General features: G+C 41.2%; 1 protein-coding gene across 1 annotated transcript in view; it reads left to right on the top strand.

Annotated features, from left to right (window-relative positions):
* Ofcc1 (orofacial cleft 1 candidate 1) overlaps window positions 1-20,903 on the top strand; it is a 284,030-nt gene that overhangs the window by 261,815 nt on the left and 1,312 nt on the right. The window contains exons 17-18 of the mRNA XM_032884243.1: window positions 6,212-6,418; window positions 19,515-19,659. Of these exons, the coding sequence (XP_032740134.1) occupies window positions 6,212-6,418; window positions 19,515-19,659 (352 nt within the window). The remainder of the gene's footprint in view (window positions 1-6,211; window positions 6,419-19,514; window positions 19,660-20,903) is intronic.

Raw genomic sequence — 20,903 nt, 5'->3', positions numbered from 1 at the left:
ATTACCCGCAGGGTAGGGTGTTTTCACAGTCCCTGTGAAAAAGCTTAATACCTCTTCAGGTAACTGAAATACTCTTTCTTGTGGGAGTCTTTAGTTCATTTAACTATTTCTGAATGGTGCGATGGACTTTCCCCCTTTATCTCTGTCACCTTTTTGGAAGGGGAGGTGACTCCATGACTCCATTTGTTCCTCTGGCTGCCTCTAGTATCCCGACTCTCCCAAGACTTGCCCCCTGGAAGCTCTGGGGAAGAGCACAGCTGCTTTGGTAGACCTCTACAACCCAAATGCAGAGAGAAATGTCCTCTAGTGTCTTTCCTAGTTAATCTTCAAAGAACCTTGAGAACCCTGATGGGACCTTAGTAGAAAGGATGTACATTGGTCATTTGACTATGACATTGAAGTGAGGATGTTCCCGCCAAGACCCAAGATATAAAGAAAAAACTCAGAATCATCTAGGTAAGCACTGAGCTGAAAGGAAAACCCAGCCTCGAGAGTTATGTCCAAACATGTCAATACCCTGTGGCTGCACATTGAGGAGAGAACATAATAGGTGTGATCGAACATTGTCACAAATTCATGGGTTTTAGAGTCAGTGCTACCTGGACTCAAATCCAGTCTGATTCTTTATGGTTAGAGTCTCAGAGGTATATTTATATCTCCTAGGAACTGTCTGAGAAAGTTAAAATTTATCCATAGAAAGTAGTACAAAGGAAATAAAATTTTCTGCCTTATTACAGAGTTCTGTGAAGATGGACAGTATTTTGTTACTTGGTTTAAAAAAAGGGGGGTGGGTTGCAGTAGACACAGGAACCTGGGCTACAAGGGGACTCTTACTAACCAGGTATAGGCAGATAGAGACATTGGGGTTCTAGGAACAGCCTTGATCCAAAACATGAAAACGAGCACAAGACTCTCTTCTGCTTCCCCAAGTGTCATAATAATGACATGTGTGACATGGGGACACTTTGTGCCTCTTTTCACAATGACAGAAGTTAGGAAATAATGATAAGTCTGCAAGGATGAATACTGGCAGCAATTTGTCACATGATCCCAACCGTCTGCTAGGTTGGCCAAGATGAGTGCAGTCTCTTCTTCCAAATTGCTATTACTCATATCGACTCTTATGTCGAACATCATGCAGCAAATGTATGGATCTATCTAAATGCATCTCTAGGGTTTTCAGAAAGATATAAATGGGAGAGGCTACAGTGGAGTTCAGACTTGCAGAAATGGGTTGACAGGCTGTATTGATGAGACAAGGTATCAGAACAGTGCTGGGATGGGGCTGCAGGAATCAGGGTTAGACTAAGGCTGTACAGTCCAGCTGTGAAGTGAAATGCTAAACTGGGGACCCAGAACAGGAATTGTGGGATCAACCCCAGGTATAGATGGGTAAACTGTTGGGCAGATAGACAGTTGAGTAGACTATGTCAACAGTAGGGAACAGAGCTGAGTTGAAACCAAGGAATCCTCTGCCTGCATACACACACACACACACACACACACACACACACACACACACACACACACACACACACACACACCACCAGCTATTAGATGACAGGATGGTACAAGGACATGTCATCATGGTGTCGTGTCCATTACTTTATGTGCTCTGGTTAAAGGAGTTTCATGTATTCCTCACCCGGTCTGATGTGTCTGATGAATTCATGGGCCTGGTTTCTCTTACGTGATATGAGTACACCCAAATGCCCTTACGATCTCAATTCTCCATCTTAAATTAATAAGGTGGCTCCCCTTTTACTCCACAAGCAATCACTTTTCGATGAGCACTGCATGGGTGGTGCCAGGCAGACAGTGTTTTTCTGGACCTCAGTCACCCTTCTTCCTCAAAGTCAAGCCAAAAGCTTCTGGGCAAATGGAGCCTCCGATAGCAGAGCACAGCCTCAGAAGCCAGTTTTAGCCAATACAGAGAGACTTAGAGTAACGCATAGGATGATCTCAACACTCAGTCAGTTTCACCAGAGAGGGTGGAAGAAAAGCTTGATTGGAATCAGAAGCACAAGAAGTAGGAGGTGCATCATGAGTAAGGGTAATGTCTCAGTTACTTCATCGCTTATCTGTGTCTGGTGTGCATTTGAGCAAATTAACATTCCTCACTGGCTTTGACTATGAAATGGACATAATGCTATCAACTGTACAGCCTTGTACATGTTAAATATTATATATGTATATACATATATATGATGTAACTTATGTACACAAATATGCATATATGTAATGTATAGCCTTGTATATGTTAAATTATGTATATAACATTATGTATATACATATATGTAGTATGTCTGTGTGTGTAATGTTTATCACTAAATAATGTTGGCTTACATTTTGACCTGTTTCTCACTACCTACTTTCTTCTTAGACATACTTCAGTGTCAGCCAACGTTGTCTCTTCTCTCTCATACCTCAGATTCCTGTGATCAAAGAAGAAAGGAAGATGGGAAAACAAACTGAAGTGAAAAGGTGTGTGTGTGTGTGTCTGTGTGTGTGTGTCTCTGTGTGTGTCTGTCTGTGTGTGTTCTGTGTGTGTGTGTGTGTGTGTGTGTTTGTGTGTGTGTGTGTGTCTTGTCTTTCTGTCTGTCCGTGTCTGTCTGTCTCTCTCTGTGTGTGTCTGTGTGTGTTTTTGTGTCTGTCTGTCCGTCTGTCTGTCTGTCTCTCTCTCTCTCTCTCTCTCTCTCTCTGTGTGTGTGTGTGTGTGTGTGTGTGTGTGTGTGTGTCTACTCTTCATAGTAAACTTACAATTTGGAAGGAATCAGCTTCTCAAACAAGAGTAACTGTTAGTGTTCCCATCTTCTTGAAATAAGCAGTGCCATCCAAGGGAGGAGTGTAGCTGTTTAATGTTTAATATTTAATGTTGCATATCCAAAACACAGAGCCTCCACTTTCAAAGTCCCAGATGCTACCCAATAACTTTTCTCTCATCAATATTTTGTGGTAGTTATGGTAATTCCACAGTATTCCAGAACATGGCAAAATCTACTTTTATCCTTTTCTTTTTTTTTTTTTTTCTGCATGGGTTTGGAATGAAATGTTTTACATCTAGATTCTGGGAACCTGCATGGGTCAGAAATGGGTTAATTCTAAAGGGGAGGAGAGCCTCATGGAGAGCTCAAATGGTCTCAGAGCTGATGTAGCATCCGTGCCCAGACTCCACAAGTAAACAAGAACTCCACAAGTTACCTAACAGGAAACATGGCCGGTGATGTCATCAGCATGCTATCGGCAGATTTAGAATTAATTGTATATGACCGTGCTTGTTACCACAACTGTGACCACAGTTCTAGTATAGTTTAACAAATGTCTCCTTTAGACATGCCCAATGATTTGATTTTTCTCCTTCCTCAGATCTGTCCTGACTGCTTGTTAGAAACCTCAGTCCCATGTCTAGCCAGCATCCTACCTCTCCAGACTCTACGTCAGAGATGAAAAGCTATGTCTATCCTGTCGGCCATTCTCCTTATGTAGTGTCACATGTCCACTTTGGGTACGATGGATACAAGCCTCTTTTCCTTCTAGTTGGTCCCATGTGCTGCTGCCTATGCTTTTGTGATCTTACCACAAGTTAGTTAATTAGTTCCGCTTTATGATCCGTAACCTTTGTTACAACCAGGTCGGGTGGACACCTTTACGATTAATCCTTGTAGTAAGATACAACTTCTGGCTCAGGCAGAACACGTTCAGATACATCCCTGTTTGGCACTTTAGCCTTTTAAATTTGTGGTCCATGACCTTGAGCTAAGCAAGCCCATAAATATGTCTACCATCTTTCTTTCTTAAATGGTATTCTTAAACCAGGCATGCTCAGTGACATGATTTTCTATACGTGTGTGTGTGTGTGTGTGTGTGTGTGTGTGTGTGCTTTCCAATTTTTAGACTTCCTTTGTTGGCAAAGAATATTAATAGTTCTAACTGCTGTGGTTAATAAGACTCTCTGTCTGTCTCTGTCTCTTTCTGTCTGTCTGTTTGTCTCTCTGTCTCTCTGTCTCTGTCTCTGTCTCTGTCTCTCTGTCTCTCGTTCTCTCTCTCTCTCTCTCTCTCTCTCTCTCTCTCTCTCTCTCTGGCTAAGTGTGTTACCATCCTATCCTCTGAGGTGTGATCCCATTGCACTTGGCTTCACTTCTGCCAGTGCAGTCTGTTTATGATTGACATTCAAACTGTCTGGAGACTTCACCACCCCTTCTGGCCTCACATCTTCCTAGAACAACATCACAGAACCCTTTCATGTGCACTCTTACCTTTCACTGTCTTTATTGGGACTGGGCCAGTGCGGGAAGCACGGGTGCAGTGTCTGTGCTCAAGACTGTTCCGTTGGCATCCGTAATAGAAGCATAATGACCACACATGTTGAGGGATGAACGTTACCTAATGTTTCAAGATATAGAGATGTTATGTAATTGACAAATCAAGGTACTTTGCTAATCAGTCATGTCAAACACTTACTATTTTCTCTAGTTTGAGATATTCGTCATAGTCAAACTAGTTTCACCCTCCTGGGCATTGGGTTTCACTAGCCTTCCTGCTAACTCATCACCTGTTGACCAGCCTCTCTCTTTTAGCTCATCTGGCAACCAGGAATCTCCTCTCTACAACTGTGACGTCAGCCTTTATTAGGTGCCATGAATCAATGGAACCACGCCTTCTTGATGCTGGCCCATCTCACTTAATGTCTTCCATTGTCCATGCTGATTAAGAAAACAGCATTGTTATCGTTTTTATAGCCTCATATTATTTCATGTAGTCTGTATAACACATTTTCTTCATCCTTTCAATAGACAATTACATTCATTGCTTTAAAAAGAAAGAAAATTTGGACTTTGTCTAGAAGGAAACTCCCTTGTCTGTACGTGTCACAGTCAAACTTTGTAAAGTCAGTCTGTGCCTATGTTCCTGCAAACCCCTACAAAACTGTGTTTCTTAAGCAATACTTATATTGACTCAAAACCTGCTTTTAATCTCATAAGATCTCTATCTTTTCAGTCCTCTGAATACTTTCACGAAATTTATGACTTCGTCTTCTGCCCATCCATATTTTAATTATAACTTTTTGGCCCCAAGGAAAAATATTTCTTGCTGGCTAAAATTTTACAAGTTTATTGTCAGTTTCAGACTTGCATTAACTAGTCACTGGGCAGAATTTTCTTTTATTATTATATCTTTCCATGTTCTTGGATATTTGCGGTACCCTGAAAGAGTTGTTTAAGAGGAGTTAGCATTTGTTTTTTGTTTTGAAATGGGCCTTCTGGGTCACTAGATGAATATTTTCTGTTTCAGCAAACAAATGTTAGTGCAGAAAGGATCCATAGAAAACTTGGCTAAGTTCTAAAAATATGGACATCTTAGAATATGGAAATGGGGAATTGTAGACCGTCAGTATAGCTCAGGAGTTGAGAGACAAGCAAAACAAAACAACAACAAAAAAGGAAACCAACTTTTCCTTTTTATTAGCCACACACGAGTTTTAAGGAGGTAAAGTCAAATTTTCAATGGCAATATTTTCAACATCGATATGGGCACATCATTTCAACTGCATTATAATTCAGTTAACTTAGTTTAACTCTAATATAATACACAAGGTGTGTCCCATTAGACAATGAAATTGTCACCCGAGGAGCCTTATTAAAAAATAAAATCCAGCAAGTTCAAAGTTCCAGGATTACCAGGAAGACAGTTAATAGTCTGTGCATTCACCATACAAACCCTGCCCTGTGTACTGCAGGGAATCTCTGTGGACTGTCGTTGGCCAGTTGACTTAGTGATCTGAGTGATCTTAGACATGGCAGCGCAAACAAACAAAAAGAGAGCGCCTTCCTTCCGGGCGAGAAGGCGAGCACACCCGTTCATAAAACCATTTGTAAACATTTTTGTTTTTCACTCTACGCTGTCATCCTCACAACCTGCTTGATCTTCCTGCCTTGGGTTAATGTGGAAGCCAATTACAGCTTCATCTGTGTAGAATTAACTTTGTGGAGCTCACACCAGGGATTTGTCTGTCTTCGCTACTTAGATGTATGTCAGGGAAAACGCGGATGGCCCATGGAGCTGAGTGAAGGCACTGCGGACGGCAGACTTTCAGATTTACTGTAAATTCGTGTAAAACTGGCTATTGTTCTTGACAAATCTTAATGACCATTTTTGCTTTTTTCCCCCCTCTGGGTATGGGGAACTTGGGGGGCTCTTGGGGCCTCCTTAGGTGGCAGTGCACGATTACATCTGCAAAAGCCATGACACCGAGTCCAATGAATCCAGCTGTGACCCCCAGCAACAGGATGAAACTTTGGAGTCTGCAGTTGGCTCAAGAGGGGTTACTTCCCACATATCGGTATACACCGTTTATCCCAATGGGTTTCAAGAGCTGTATCGCCATTTTCTCAGGCTCCCAGATGGCGCCATCATTGAGGTATGTATTATGGAAATACCAGGAGGCAAATGTTCTGTATGTTATAGTTCATTAGTATATATTACCTATTAATATATTAATTATATATCTTAATATATATGCAGGTTTAAATGTGTGGACTCAAACCTGGTGTCAAACACGTCAGTATCACCGGGCACATAGATATAACTAGTATGTGTAATACTGTAACAAGTTTAAAGATTCCTTTTAGTCTTTGCCTACAAAAGAACATGAGAGAAAGATAATGAAAGTTTCTGTTTATAACCCTATTAGGGGAGAAATACCAGGAAAAATAAAAGGAAATCACTAAGAATCCTACTTGCGTCCGATTTAGTTAGGTGGTACTTACAAACATGAGTAGGCTGGCGGATGGACTCTCTGAGTCTGTACTTCAGGTGTGCAGTCTTTCACTCAAAGGAATTCCCAAACGGAAAAAGATGCTGGCGATTCATTGCTCCCCGAAGGAAAGTTATAAAAATCCAGAAAAACACCCCATCTCGAAATCTCGAGGAATATTTTGAAAACGTCACTGGGGATTGAGCTCAAAGTCATGTTTTCTCATTGAAAAATGTGTTAATTTTTCAGAAGACTGATTTTGAATTTTAAAGCTCATGTTATGTCAGATTCCTAGAATCCAAATTTACAGTGATTTCCGTTCTGGGAGTGCTGCATTCACACAGATGTTGCTTTAAGGGGCATCTGAAGAGAGTCAGGGTGGAAACGAAGGCTAGAGAGGAAAAGCCACACAGCCTGCCGGCCACTGAATGTCTGCCCCACAAAACTTGAAGCTGACCAAGACTCTGTGCTTTAAGACTGATGGGGGGAAAAAAATCAAAGAAACGAAAATAAATAAATAAAAACCTGTCACTAAGTCTTGAAGTTTCAAATTGTTCAAAGCCCAGTTTTGCAGTTAGGGTCTGGTATAATATCAGCCTGAGGAACCTCACAGGCACACTCCTGAGAGGAAACACAGCAAAGTTCTCCGGGAAGCCAGCCCTCTTCCCTCCCTGGCCATGAGAGAAGGTCCTGAGTGAATGTCAGTAAGACCACGGGTGAGTTAGCTCCCGCTGCATCCAACGTGTCCCATGTGATCTTCAGAGTGGGGGCTGGCTGCTCTCCGCTCTTCTACACGATCCACCTCAGCTTCTGAGACATTACTGTGGAAGTCTTTTTTTAAAAAGGAGAAAGAAAGAAAGAAAGAAAGAGAGAGAGAAGAAAGAGAGAGAGAGAGAGAGAGAGAGAGGGAGAGAGAGAGAGAGAGAGAGAGAGAGAGAAGGAAGGAAGGAAGGAAGGAAGGAAGGAGAGAAGGAAGGAAGAGAAGAAGGAAGAAAGAAAGAAAGAAAGAAAGAAAGAAAGAAAGAAAGAAAGAAAAAAAGAAAGGAAACAGTATGAACTGATGTGATTTCACTTTTTAAATTTGCGGAAGTGTGTTTAAATATATGCTTGCTACATGCACTGAAGTGGCATGAACTGGGGGAGTGCACAGGTAGATTTTCTGCTCTACAGTGTTATGCTTCTCCTATCACCTGGCTGCAGTGCCAGGAGGGAAGTGTCCTAGTCCCCTGAGCACAGCGGCCACCAGGGCCCTCCGTTCCCTCTCTCATTCTTTGGCTCCATAACCTTGGCTTAGTCATTTCTCACTACGCCGCCTATTTCCTGATCTGTAAAACTGGGTTATGCATACTGATGTTACCTGGCTCTCGGGGGTTTGGCGTAGATTAATGAGATAACATCTGCAAGGCACTCTTAGCTCTTTTTCAAACAGTACAGTAAGGATCGCAAGGTATTGCGGATCTTGTCCAATTAAATGCGTTCACCCTTGTAAGCGTTCCTACAAATAATGATAACATTACACTAAAAGCAAACTAAGCTTCCAGAAGGCCTGGGTGGTGGGGCGGTAGGCACTAGAGCTCTTCTTCCTTTTTCTTTCACAACTTGCCTATCGCAGTGAGAAGCAATGGGCCCGCAAGTGGGCAATTGGTAGTTCTCTTTGCACAAATGAAACCCCAGCAAATAGAGCCCCTCCCCCATTGTTTATTCAGGTCACAGAATGTGCACTGGGTCCTGCCCCCTTCTGTGTGCTCGTGATAGACCCATTCAGGCTTTTCTTCGTCTGTGTCCTGTGCCATTCTTTCTACCAACAAATGTCCTCCTTGCGTTTCCTAACGCTTACAGGAATGTTGGCTTAGCTTTTGCATACTTGCTCCTGGGATGAGTTTGGGTCCCCTAGGTGATAGAATCCTAGAGATAATTGAGGAGTAGACACATTTCCTGGCAGTACCTGGCCCACTCTTCACAGCTTTCCCAGACTTATCTCTTTTCTGACCTCACAAAGATTTATAATACGAAAGATTTATAATTATGAACGCTTCCCTCTTCCTCCTTCCTCTTCTCAATTTCTTCCCCTCTCTTCCTCATTCTCCTTCATTCTCTTCTCTCTCTCTCTCTCTCTCTCTCCCTCCCTCCTCCCTGCCTCTTTTCTCTTTCTATTCCCATCTCTCCTACTCTCTTTTCTTTCCTCTGTCCTTTTGAGAAATACACTAGCCTACAACACCAGCCCTGCTAGGTGTGCTATTGATCTCAAGAGCGATAAAGCCTCGAATTGAAAGGGCTTTGATCCCGGGTCTTTCAGAGTCGTAACAAGGAACACAATTTATGGTTTTCAAAATATAAAGAAATCTCTAACGTCAGCAAACAGGTAGGTAGATTACAGTTCAGGCTTAGAAAAAGTCCCTTAAGCTTTTAAAGTGTTGGTTCCTAAAAGATCGGAGACGTGTCCTAAGTCAGTGTGTCTGTGCTAGATACTGAGTGGACACTCAAATATAGATAATCAGGCTTTACTGAATCTAAATTCTAAACTGTGCTACTAGTGGACCTACCATTCTGTGGGGTCCTTTTCACTGTAGCCCTTTGGGGAGCCTGGGCCAAGATAGGGTGTGGACCTACTTACAGATGTGGGTGAATTTAGGCCATACTCCGGTCAGATATTCTGTATAATAAAAGAATCAGTCCATGGAGTCTGAGATTCATTTACAAACCAGACAGGACACTTAGTTCAAAATGGAAGTCTCCCTGCCCCCTACGCAACTTGAACTTTCCCCTTTAAGGTTTTATGGTGGCTTTTTGAAAGAGGGACTCTAGTGTCTCAGGTCCCCTTTGTCTTGACAAAGCTATTATTTGTGCTGTAATGTGTCTCCTAAATCTGATAAGAAGTATAAGCCAGATATTAATCATTTCCCATTTTTAAAAACAAGAATCCCAATTAAAGGTTAACCTCTTGGCTTGGAAACAGTTACCTTCAAGTCTATTTACGTGCGAAGATATTCTTTTTGAAAAGAACAATCTTTGCACAAAAGAGGTCAGCAACGGACTTTCTATGAAAACCTGTTTGTAGCGTTTTCCTGCCGGGCTTGTGCCCTAGGACGACAGTCTTTGGCTGTCCGGTGTGCTTTGTCTATTTTCTCCCTCTCCTATTTTTATCAGCCTCTCTGGGCTAGGTATATTTTACCTGGGTTTCTAGTGAGTAACGTTTCATTTCTTTGTTCCATAGGTAGTGTGATCTTCAGATACAGCACAAAGTTACTGTAAAGTTTTTTAGTTCCGCAAAACCTAGAAACCCAGGCAAGCCTGGTGGAGATTCATCAAGTTACAAATAAGCTTCCTGTTCCCAGGGTAGCAGTCGCAATTAAGAAAGTCCTTGGAGCATTGGTTGGGGTGGAATGGGAAAATGGATTTTTGTCATTAGAGGCGGTGTCGCCTGGTGGTCTGAGTGGGGAACTGGGAGCCAGGAACTCGGCGATCTAAGGAGGCCCAGCTCAGCCCTCCTGGAGGCTTCCGGCAAGCAGCTCGGGTCTCAGGAGGCCAACCTCACCTACTTTGAATCTCCCATCTGAAGAGCTCCTTACCCAGGGCCAGGGGATACGCAGCAGGAAGCCTGATTCCTTGCCTGCAAAATGAGAATATTAATACTTGCCTAAATAACAGATTAACCAATTAGTATTAGCATTCTGCTGATAGAAAACAGCAGGAGAAGGAACGAGGGAAGAAAACCCAAACTCGATTTTATGATTAGATGGGTTTTACTCAGCTGTGGGTGCTTTGACGAGCGGGAAACCCAGGGCCCACAGTGCAAAGAGCAAAGTACAGAGAGGCCGGGAGCAGACACCAGAGGGAAGGCCTGGTCTGAAGGTCCGCGGGAAGTCTGTCCTTGAATCCAGTGATTTGTAGAATGAAAGTCCCAAATCATTGGGAGTTTCTCTGTTTGAAATATACGACATTAATTTCTTCCAGATATGATAATCAGGAGTATCGTCATTTCTCATGTAGTTGTTCTACAAATATCAACCTGTTCTAAGAACCCGGGGGTTGGGGTGTTGCATGACAGAGAGGCAAAAATGGTTTTAATGAAGAGAAGGAATCAGTAAGAAAATTCAGGAATGTGGGCCTGTAGACAACATTCCTGAAGCTGAAGGAAATTGTTGGTATTTTGCATTTTCAGGAAGAAAATTGCCCCATTAGCTTCTCCTTTTGTTGAAAGACATTGCTAGGGGAAGTTGGGGGAGGGGGGTGTGCTGCTCTTATGTTTCCTATTCTGCATAGCTTTATATGGCCCTGAAGATTATTATACTACAATAAACTCACTCAAAAGTGGAAGAAAGAAGCATTTTCCATCCCTCAAATTTAGAGTCTTTGGCCTTTTGTGTGCAACACCTGTACAGGAAGACACAGCCTGCCTTTTGAGCACATTATGCTTTTGTGACAATACTGACAATACACGCTGAAAGAAAACCTTAGCAGCGGACGGCAGTGGCTTCGAAAAAAATGTCGCTACGAGTGTCAACTATACTAATAGCTTGTATTGCTGGCTTTCAGATTCAAACTTAATAATTGCAATTTCTATTGATTTTTTTTTTTTAAAAAATAAAGTCCTTAATGTATTTTGCGTTTTCCTTTCACGAAGACAGATTATCTACTTTGAATAAGCTGTAAAGTGTTGTCACTCGGTTCTGTCTAAAACTTAAGCACCCTTATGAGCAAGATACTAAAGAATAGACTATAAGAACTCAATAGAATGCAATTACCAGGTAAGTATTGGGATATAATTGTCCTGACAAAAAAGAATGAAAAGTCTTGGGCAGATATATTTACCAATTATTTAGTTCAATTTGAATTTAATGCTCCTCAGAATAGCACCCGGGAAACAGATGCTACCTGCACATACCTATCAGAAGAGTGCTTTTGCGTCTCCCCAGTAGTTAAGTCAGCATAACTCGCTCTGCTTTTCTTGTCTTCCACAAGACCAGGCAAGACAGCTCTCACATCAAATTTGTCTCACCTTTCCTGTTATTTTTTTTTTTTGTATGTGTGTTCGTAACACTGAGAAAACCATACAGCGAGATTTAAACACATCCCTTAGCCTGTAGACCCCTTTTAAGGAGTGCAGTCATTTATTTTAAAAAGCTGCTTCGATTATCGGGTGAAAATACTTCTCTGGGCTAGACCGTCCTTACCACGGATGTGCATACTTTCCTTAGGAAAGCACGAGGATTATTCTGATTCTGTTTACTGTAGACGACGAACTTGGGCTCGTGCTATGTAGAATGATTTTTAATACACTACGGATTTTTCATAAAGAACTGGCATTGCTCAATCCTATATTGTGTCTCTGTTTTGTTTGCACTCATATTTCTCACGTTTTTGGGCAATCAGTCGTTAGAAATTCCTGTAATCTATAAATTCTATGCATATAAGAAATAAATTTATATATGCCTATCAATTTGTGCATATAAGAGAAAAATAATCCACTTTCTAAAATTACTCTTGAATACATACATAATGAGCACGATATTAGATTTCCTTTGAATTTCCAAGTCATCCGAAATTATAAAATCTGTAGTAAATAATTGTTCTACTGCATTCGTGTCTACCAAAAATATAGATGTGCGCTTGTTATATTGAAAAGGAAAACTTATCTGGATTCTAAATCATAAGAATTGTTTTAAAAGGCATTTTAAAACTGTTTTGAAATAGTCCAAAAGTCGCCTTAACATAAGAATTAAAATACGTGGTTAAATGTTTAATACAAACATTATACAAGTAGGAAACTAAATCTGTAGTACACAATTTACAAACATTAGAGGTCTTACATTGATTAAAGCAGATTTCTTTTAAAATTTGTTTATTTTTCCCATACTAAACTGAATCTATAAAAAGATATTCAGGATAACAAGTGGGAAAAAAAGTATACACTTCTATTACATTAGTAACCTTAATTTATTAAACTACTAGAGAAATCTCCGTGATGTAATATTACAAATAAACTTGGAATTCATAAGTAAGAAGGTTACCATTTTAAAATAAGTGGTTTCAGAATGTGCAGTTTTTAATCTTACTCCACTTGACAAGGTTGCTTGATACTAATTTCTTGAACAATCAAAAAATTCACTCCTTGAATAAAAAAAAACAGAGCCCCAAACATATTTAGATCTTCTGATACCTGTATGTAGAAATGTTTCCTAAGATTTTTATGCATTTTTTCAATGGTCCAATATTTAACCAAGAACTAGCTAGAGACAGATTGTTTCTCTTTAAGGATTAGTAAATGTTAGTTCCTTGATCTTCCCTGACAGAACAGATTTCCCATAATTGTCTGAAATAATTATTTAATGACAAAATAGAACCACATATAAAGCCTTCTATAAAAAAAAAAAACCCTCAGTTGCTTTGCCTCAGCTTTATGAACGCATCTTCCGAGTGATATTTAGCATTACTAACGGTTCCCAAACAGTGATATAAACTCACATAAGTTTATTTTATGCGTGAAATCCCATCCAGTATGCCGAGTGACACTCGAAAGGACTGAAATAGTAACGGTGGCTTATTTTCTGAAGCAATCTTGACACTAATGCTGAATTACAGCGTGGAAACATCTAGCGGTTTTACCTTTATGAGAAAAGGCTTTTTACATATTTAACATAATCACGAGGAAAATAAACTAGAATTATGTATAAAGATATGTACAGTGTAACCAAGGGGCATTTATATTCCCCTGTAGAATACTTACAATGATTTTATTGCCACTTTGTGTCATTTTCTAAAGGATTTACATACAGCCAGTAAACAAACCAGACGTTAGATTTAAAGCGACAGCTGCTCCTTCGGCAGCAATACTCAGATATTTAATCTTAAGAACCGTGACTATTTCCCAACTGAGGAGAGTGCCCTTTTGCAAACATGAAAGCGCTGTGTACCTGGGCTTTTGACTTTTGCCGCTGTGATGGCTGGCCCAGCCACCTGGACCATTGGCTACCTCTGCTCAGTGGGAGAGCGAGGTGCAAGTGTGTGTCCTCTGCTCTGTCACTTGAATGCTTTACGTCTTCGCAACGTGAACCTTCTTCTTTGAAAGTCATGTTTAGAAAGGACTGAAAGAGCTGAAGGGGCTTGAGACCCCATATGAACAAAAATGCCAACCAACCAGAGCTTCCAGGGACTAAGCCACTACCCAAAGACTATACATGGACTGACTCTGGGCTCCAACTGCATAGGTAGCAATGAGTAGCCTAGTAAGAGCACCAGTGGAAGGGGAAGCCCTTGGTCCTGCCAAGACTGAACCCCCAGTGAACGTGATTGTTGGGGGGGAGGGTGGTAATGGGGGAAGGATGGGGAGGGGAACACCCATAGGGGAGGGAAGGGGTTAGGGGGATGTTGGCCTGGAAACCAGGAAGGGGAATAACAATCAAAATGTAAATAAGAAATACTCAAGTTAATAAAGATGGGAACAAAAAGAAAGTCATGTTCATTTCACATGTGACAGAAAGAATCATATTATCTCCATCAATCATAACCAGATTGATGCTTTAGCCTGATATGAACACACTCTTTGCACTACCGTGCTGCAAATGGCTGCTGATTTCCAGCTCGCAGAGCCATCGTTGATTTACCTGGGCCTCCAAACACTGCTAGTTTCCTTTAGACAGTGAACCGGGTTTGGGAATACAGGAGCCCTATATTCAGTGGAAGACTGAAATTCAAATCCATGTGCAGAATACCTTTTCTATTTAATTCTGACTTCTTGCCTATGGTTACAATGTCTTTTGAAGCTTTACCGGTATCACGTATTTTGGGCCTTTTTGAAATAATCTGTCCCAAGAATTCTATCATAAATAATGTCAACTTTGTCTTTCCAGTTCCAATTGGGGCTATGCTTACTTCTACCAGCAAGCACTTAGCTCCCTCCCTCCGGAAGTGCTTAGTCAGTACTTCCTTAAGACATGCAGACACTTCTTTCTACCAGGGAGGACCGGTCCTGCTTTGAGTATAAGACAGAAGGAGTTTGGGTGGCGTGGACTGCAGTGCTGTCCCCATTGAACACCAGTCCTGTGTGTCTGAAAGAGCCCTCAGCCACTGCCTGGTGGTCCTGGAGAGGTATCTGTGACTGGATTTTAGCAGTTCACCACCATAAGCATTAACACCAGCCTACAGAAGCCCCACATCAGTGCCCCTGAGGCTTTAGCTTCAGTCACGTGGTAGGTTACAACAAGATTTCCTCTGGAAAGGTTAATTCTGAAGTATTTCGCGATATCTTGTGACTGTTACTTTTATGGCTGAGTAGAATTTAGGGTTCTGTTCTTTGTTTCACTAGAGACCCATATTATTTTAAAAAGGTGGATCCTGAAATGAAGTATATGGAAAGCATAGATGTGTGTGTGTGTGTGTGTGTGTGTGTGTGTGTGTGATGTATATGTACCTATATGCACGTCTACCTAACAGAAATATGATCACACATATAACCAAACTGTAGCAAAGGAAATGACCACCTAGCATTTTGGTCCTGTGGGTATCTAACTATACTTTCTGTAACTCAATCAGATTACACTGTTTGAAATACAAAATATCATGGTATCACAGCACACTGTGCACTGGATTTTGCCTTTGAAAGATGCTACTGTATTTGATGAGGCATTTTTTTTCTCTCCTAATTTTTTAAAGTGATAATGTGTTTGTTTTCTGGATACATCTTTTCCCTATGAGTCTACAGAATCCACAAAGGAAGGAACGCAACTATAACATTTGTAACATCTTTTGGGCCAGGATATTTGTTTGAAAGAAATAACTGTAGCAACCAATCCAAATTAAAAGCAGCCTAAGGTCTCTCTGAGGTCACGTTGCAGCTAATGGAAAACAAAGTGTCTTTAGGCTGAGCTAGTCCTGAAGTGACACCAAAATGTTCCTTTAGCAGTTGTGGTCCTGGCTAGTCACCATTTTATTCTCTCTTCCTTAAATAAACCGGACAGCTAAAAATATATGTGTACATTTGACACATCTCAGGTGGGCATGGCCAGCACTTGTAGGAAGTGTATTAAGTACTTTCTCTGGTATCTGTAACAAGGGCTATCAGAGCACTTGTAATTGTCTGAGCCAATTAGAAGGATGTGTGTGACTGGAAATCTATAGTTGCTAGTTTCTGACCACAAGCAGGAATTATCCAGACAGGAGGCAGGGTTCTTAAACCTGCAGCAAACAATACCACCACAGCCATCCCTACCTTCTCACCCAGTGCTTCTCAGCCTCCCTAATACTGTGACCCCATAATGCAGGTCCTCATGATGTGGTGACCCCCAAACATAAAATTATCTTCATTGCTACTTCACAGTAATAATTTTGTATTGTTATGAATCATAATTTAAATATCGGGGTTTGCCAGTGGTCTTAGGTAACCTCCATGAAAAGATCGGTGAACCCAAAAGGGGTCATGACCTACAGGTTGAGAGCCACTGTTCTAACTCAAGCACCTATGACTGTTTAGGAATCAGACAGACTTTGTAAAGAGCGACCTCAACAGTTTCTTCCCTAAACTAGGAAGCAAGGGTTGATGTTGTTATTCCATCCTTAAATAACAATCGCAAATGACAGGAGAGAAATGGCCCTGTCATTTAGGAGTCACAACTCTGGTGAGGACGGAGTGCCATTTACCTCAATGTTTGCAGTATATGCTTCAAGAATTCTCAGCCAAGTTGGTTTACAACTCTCACTTGGGAATATCCTGCAGCACACAGGGAAAACTCTAGAGCTATGATGCTGGTTCGTGCTTCTAGACAAGTTCAGATGAAAGAACTGAGAAGCTGTCTAACGGCTGCTTCGGAGTCCCTGATACTTCCCAGCACATTTCTCTGATGAAATAGCATGTGTACGGACATCAAAAAGTATATAAAAGACAACAAATGTAGGAGACCAGGAACCGAAGTTCCTAGAAAACAACATTTCACATGTCTGTCAAAACTTCTACAATATTGACAAACCGAATAGAACTCTGTGAGAGTGGAGAACTGGAATATTGTTGATTTCAGAACCAAATTTTCTTGGGTTAGCTTTAGTCCTCTTCATAGCCAGCATTCATTGTCCTTCTCTGTCCTTCTCTGTGTCTGACTTAGTATCCTTTTGACTATCAGGAAAAACCTTTGCAATTTATTTGCTTCTGCCAAGCTTGAAGCTAAGAGTGACATCAGATAGCATCTGAGACCTGAAGCACAGACCTAAAGCACGGTCTCCAGTTTGTCATAGCCTGTGTATCTGATCGTCCCACCAATGTGTTTGGGAAATGCCTCTTTTCTTTTGTTGCTATAGAAACTTCACAAAGCGGTGTTGTTGGGATGGGTAGTTGGCCTACGTCTGTACTGCTGGGCCATCCGCACTCATGTTTTATTTAATGATAAACTGCCTTCCCTTTGGGTGCTAGAACTGTGGGTGAAGGAGTTGGTGCTCAAGCTAAGACCAGACTTAGTCTGAGGACCAGGTTGACCTTGAACTCAGAGATCTACCTGCCTCTGCCTCCCAAATGCTGGGATTAAAGCCATGTGCCACCACTGCCTGTTACCTATCATTTTACCTATTCTGTGGTATAAATCACAGCTCTCACGTCCTCAAGAAGAGGGAAGGGCAGTTTCCCTTAAGTTACATGTGTGTATGTGTGTGGTGTGCATGTGTGTGGGCATACATGCTTGGAGACCAGTGTTGAAATAGGGTGTCTTCTCTAGTTTTTCTTCTTATATATTGAAGCAGGTCTCTCTCTTGGGCCCAGAGCTTGCCAATTTAGCTAGTTTAGCTGGTCCCCTTGCTCTAGGGAGCACCTAACTTTGTCTACAAAGTGCTGGGATTACAGGCAGACACGAAGGCCCAATACACACATATGCATATGTAATTTAGAGGATATTGTCCTTTACTCTCTATGTGAGGTGAGAGCTGTGGTTTATATCACAGGATAAGAAAAAAATCACAGGTGCCACCCAGTTGTGGGACACTTAGCACTTGGGAGGCAGAGGCAGATGGATCTCTGAGTTCAAGATTAGCCTGGTCTACAGAGTAAGTCCTAGGACATCCAGGACTACACAATGAAACTCTGTTTCAAAAAACCAAATAATACATACACATACACGCACATACATACATGCATACATACATACATACATGCATACATACATACATACACACATACATACACACACATACATACATACATACATACATACATGCATACATACATACATACATAAGATGGATAGAAAGTGAAGGGAAAGAATTTAATTTCAGGTGGCAGTGGGTCACTTACACTCAGAGTGGGCTGAGCAAGAGACATTACATGAAACAGGAAATTCATGGAGAGGAGCAAATATCCAATCTGTCTCTCCTTAGTCACGAAAGAATTTGTTAAATCAAAGTGGATGGTGGTAGCTGTTTGGTGGATTGGCTGAATCTGGATGCCAAAGTCAAATCCCTTCTCCTTTTAATCTGTTCTGGCTGAAAATATTTCCTCCGTGTGCTACACCATCCCATCTTTTCTCCTTTTCAACGTTCACTTTCAAAAGTAAAGTTTCTCTTCCTAGTATTTCATTCATCCTTCCTCCCACTTTCCTACCCTGGAAAGAGGCATGATGACAGGCTAGCTGCATGATTCAGGAGCTCTTTGGGGATGGAAGAGTTATTCTAGAGAGGAAAAATAGTTCTGGCTACCAAAGAAGAGCTTGTCAGATATAGAGATGTCCTCTTTGCTATCCAGAGAAATTCATTCAATTTGCAAATTGATCTATAGTTGTGGCTCCTTGCCTTGCTGCCATGGACAAGCTTTTCATAAAGGGGTCAACTTTGGGGGAATATGCCTTCAGCATAATGCTTGGAAGTACAAGATACATTCAAAATACAGGATACAAATGAAGTCAAGGACCTTGGTGATTATGATAAAGAGTCCAGGAATAAACCCAAAATGTGTATCTAGGAGTTCAGTCAGTCTTGTGTCTACAAAAACATCTTCAAGGACAACAACTTCCCTCCCACAGAAATATTAACCTGTGCTCCTTAGACAGAGTGCTTTTAAAAATACATTTCACCAAGGTAAATGCTGATTTTTAAAATTATTGTTCCTTGATTTATCTTTTCTGAGACATGGTCTCACTGTGTAGACCAAACTCTCCTCTAACTCCCATCATCTTTGTCCTGAGTGTTGGACTACAGGCCTGTGCCATAACACCCATCCTTATAAATGGTCTTAAAGGCCAAAGATGGGAGCTTAAGTTTGGCTGTGTGTGTGTGTGTGTGTGTGTGTGTGTGTGTGTGTGTGTGTGTGTGTGCATGTATATATGTGATTGTGTGCGTGTGATGCCCATAAATGGCAGAAAAGGGCATCAGATCCCCTGGAATATATTCGCTACTGTAAGCCAATATGTCATTATATGTGGGTACTTGAAACAGAACCTGGATTTTCTGCAAGAAAAATACTCTTAAGCATTGAGCTAATTCTCCAGCCCTCAAGACTGGTTTTATTTTTGATGTATACAGTTTTGGTTTCAGAAGATTAGAAAATTCACTCTCTCTATATATCCTACCTGTTTCTTTGTATTCTTTGGAGGGCCATTATCAAATTGTTGCAAAGGTTAGAGATGGACTGGCCTATTGAATCCAATCCATGAAATTCTTCTTAGGACAACAGTGTCTATTTAGAGTTTTCCAAGCCTCAGCTTCCTTTCCTCCAGGGGATAACGGAAGAAGTAGACAGTGCTCTTTGCCACTTCACTCAAGTATTTGTCATCTTATCAACACTCTTCAGGTGTTTGGTGACATCAGTGCCTTGAGGTTTGTCCCCAATGAAGTGATCAGCGCTGTTGAGGAGCATATACGAGAAATAGACACTGTGCAGAGAGAAATCTTTGCTTCTGCCCAAGAGGAAGGAGAAGTCTCTGTGAAGATAAAAGGTATTTGTCTCTATTGATTGAGCACTGGGTCGTCACTATCGGTTATTATTCTCACCCAGAAGGAATCCCGAGTCAGGTTCTTCTTATTTCAATAGTTTCTCTGTGAGAGGGTGAACTTTCTCTCCCATCCCAGTGCCTTATGGTACTCACTTTACAAGAGTGGATCATGAATGGTGGTTGCTGACACAGAAGGAGGCGCTGGGCTTTGAGCTTTGAGGGGAGATAGGATGACATTGATAGCATATTTGGACATGACTTTTGTTTTGCTTGGTATTTCCACTTGCTTGTTTTTCATGTGGATGGAATAAGGGAGACTTTTACAGGATGTCGATTAAACATGCCTAAAAATTCCCTTCTTCTTGAATTTTTTCACTGAAAAAAATTCAGCTGAAAATTTTCACACTTGTTTTTCATGAAAGGAACTTTATGGGGGGAATTAAATATCAACAATAAACATTCCAAGTCACATAAGTGAGTTGAGCTTATATTTTGTATTCTAGGATAACAGCAACCAAGCCCCATTTGGGTGACTTGGGTGGGGCTTTTGAAATTTACTTCAACTCTTAAAATCAATCAAACAGCATCCTTCCTTTTTACTGCCTGGACAATCTCTTTTCTTCTTCCTGTATTCTTTTCTCACTTTCTGTTTCAACTGAAGGTTTGGACTGGAGTTTGTTATCACATGGATAAGTGATCTGCCCAAAGGTTTATAGATCATAATAAACTTGTACCATTAAAAATCCCTGACCTCATCACACAGTAATGAGTGCAGTGGGCAGTTAGCCCTGTGCCCTTCCTTGGCATCTCTAAGAAAGGCTGATAAATTAAAAGCACATCTTCCAAATGGAAGACAATGTGATTTATAAAGGGCATGACTGATACTTACAATGAGAAAACACGATATGTATCTGATTCTACTGGCTTTGTTTTTCAGTCTCTGTGCCAGTTATTGTCTAACTAGCATGTCAGCACTCCCTCTGTTCATAGGCCCACATGCACTGTAATTCTTCGCCTTGATGGTTATTAGGCCAGCTTACATACATTCATACCTCTGTCAATATATCTCAACTAGGTAGAAACCGGGAGATATTCCTAGTGCTGCACAGAAACTAATAAATACTCACTTAAATGTAGTTTAAACCATTGTATCTGCTCCTTGTAGGCAAGTGGATTCTTCTTGCAGATCCTTACATATCCCTCCCTGTCATTGACCTCCTCACTGTCTTCTGCTACTCCCACTGGCC

This window comes from Rattus rattus, chromosome 14, assembly GCF_011064425.1.
Source record: "Rattus rattus isolate New Zealand chromosome 14, Rrattus_CSIRO_v1, whole genome shotgun sequence".
NCBI classification, from domain to species: Eukaryota; Metazoa; Chordata; class Mammalia; order Rodentia; family Muridae; genus Rattus; species Rattus rattus.
This window is presented reverse-complemented; position numbering and strand designations above follow the sequence as displayed.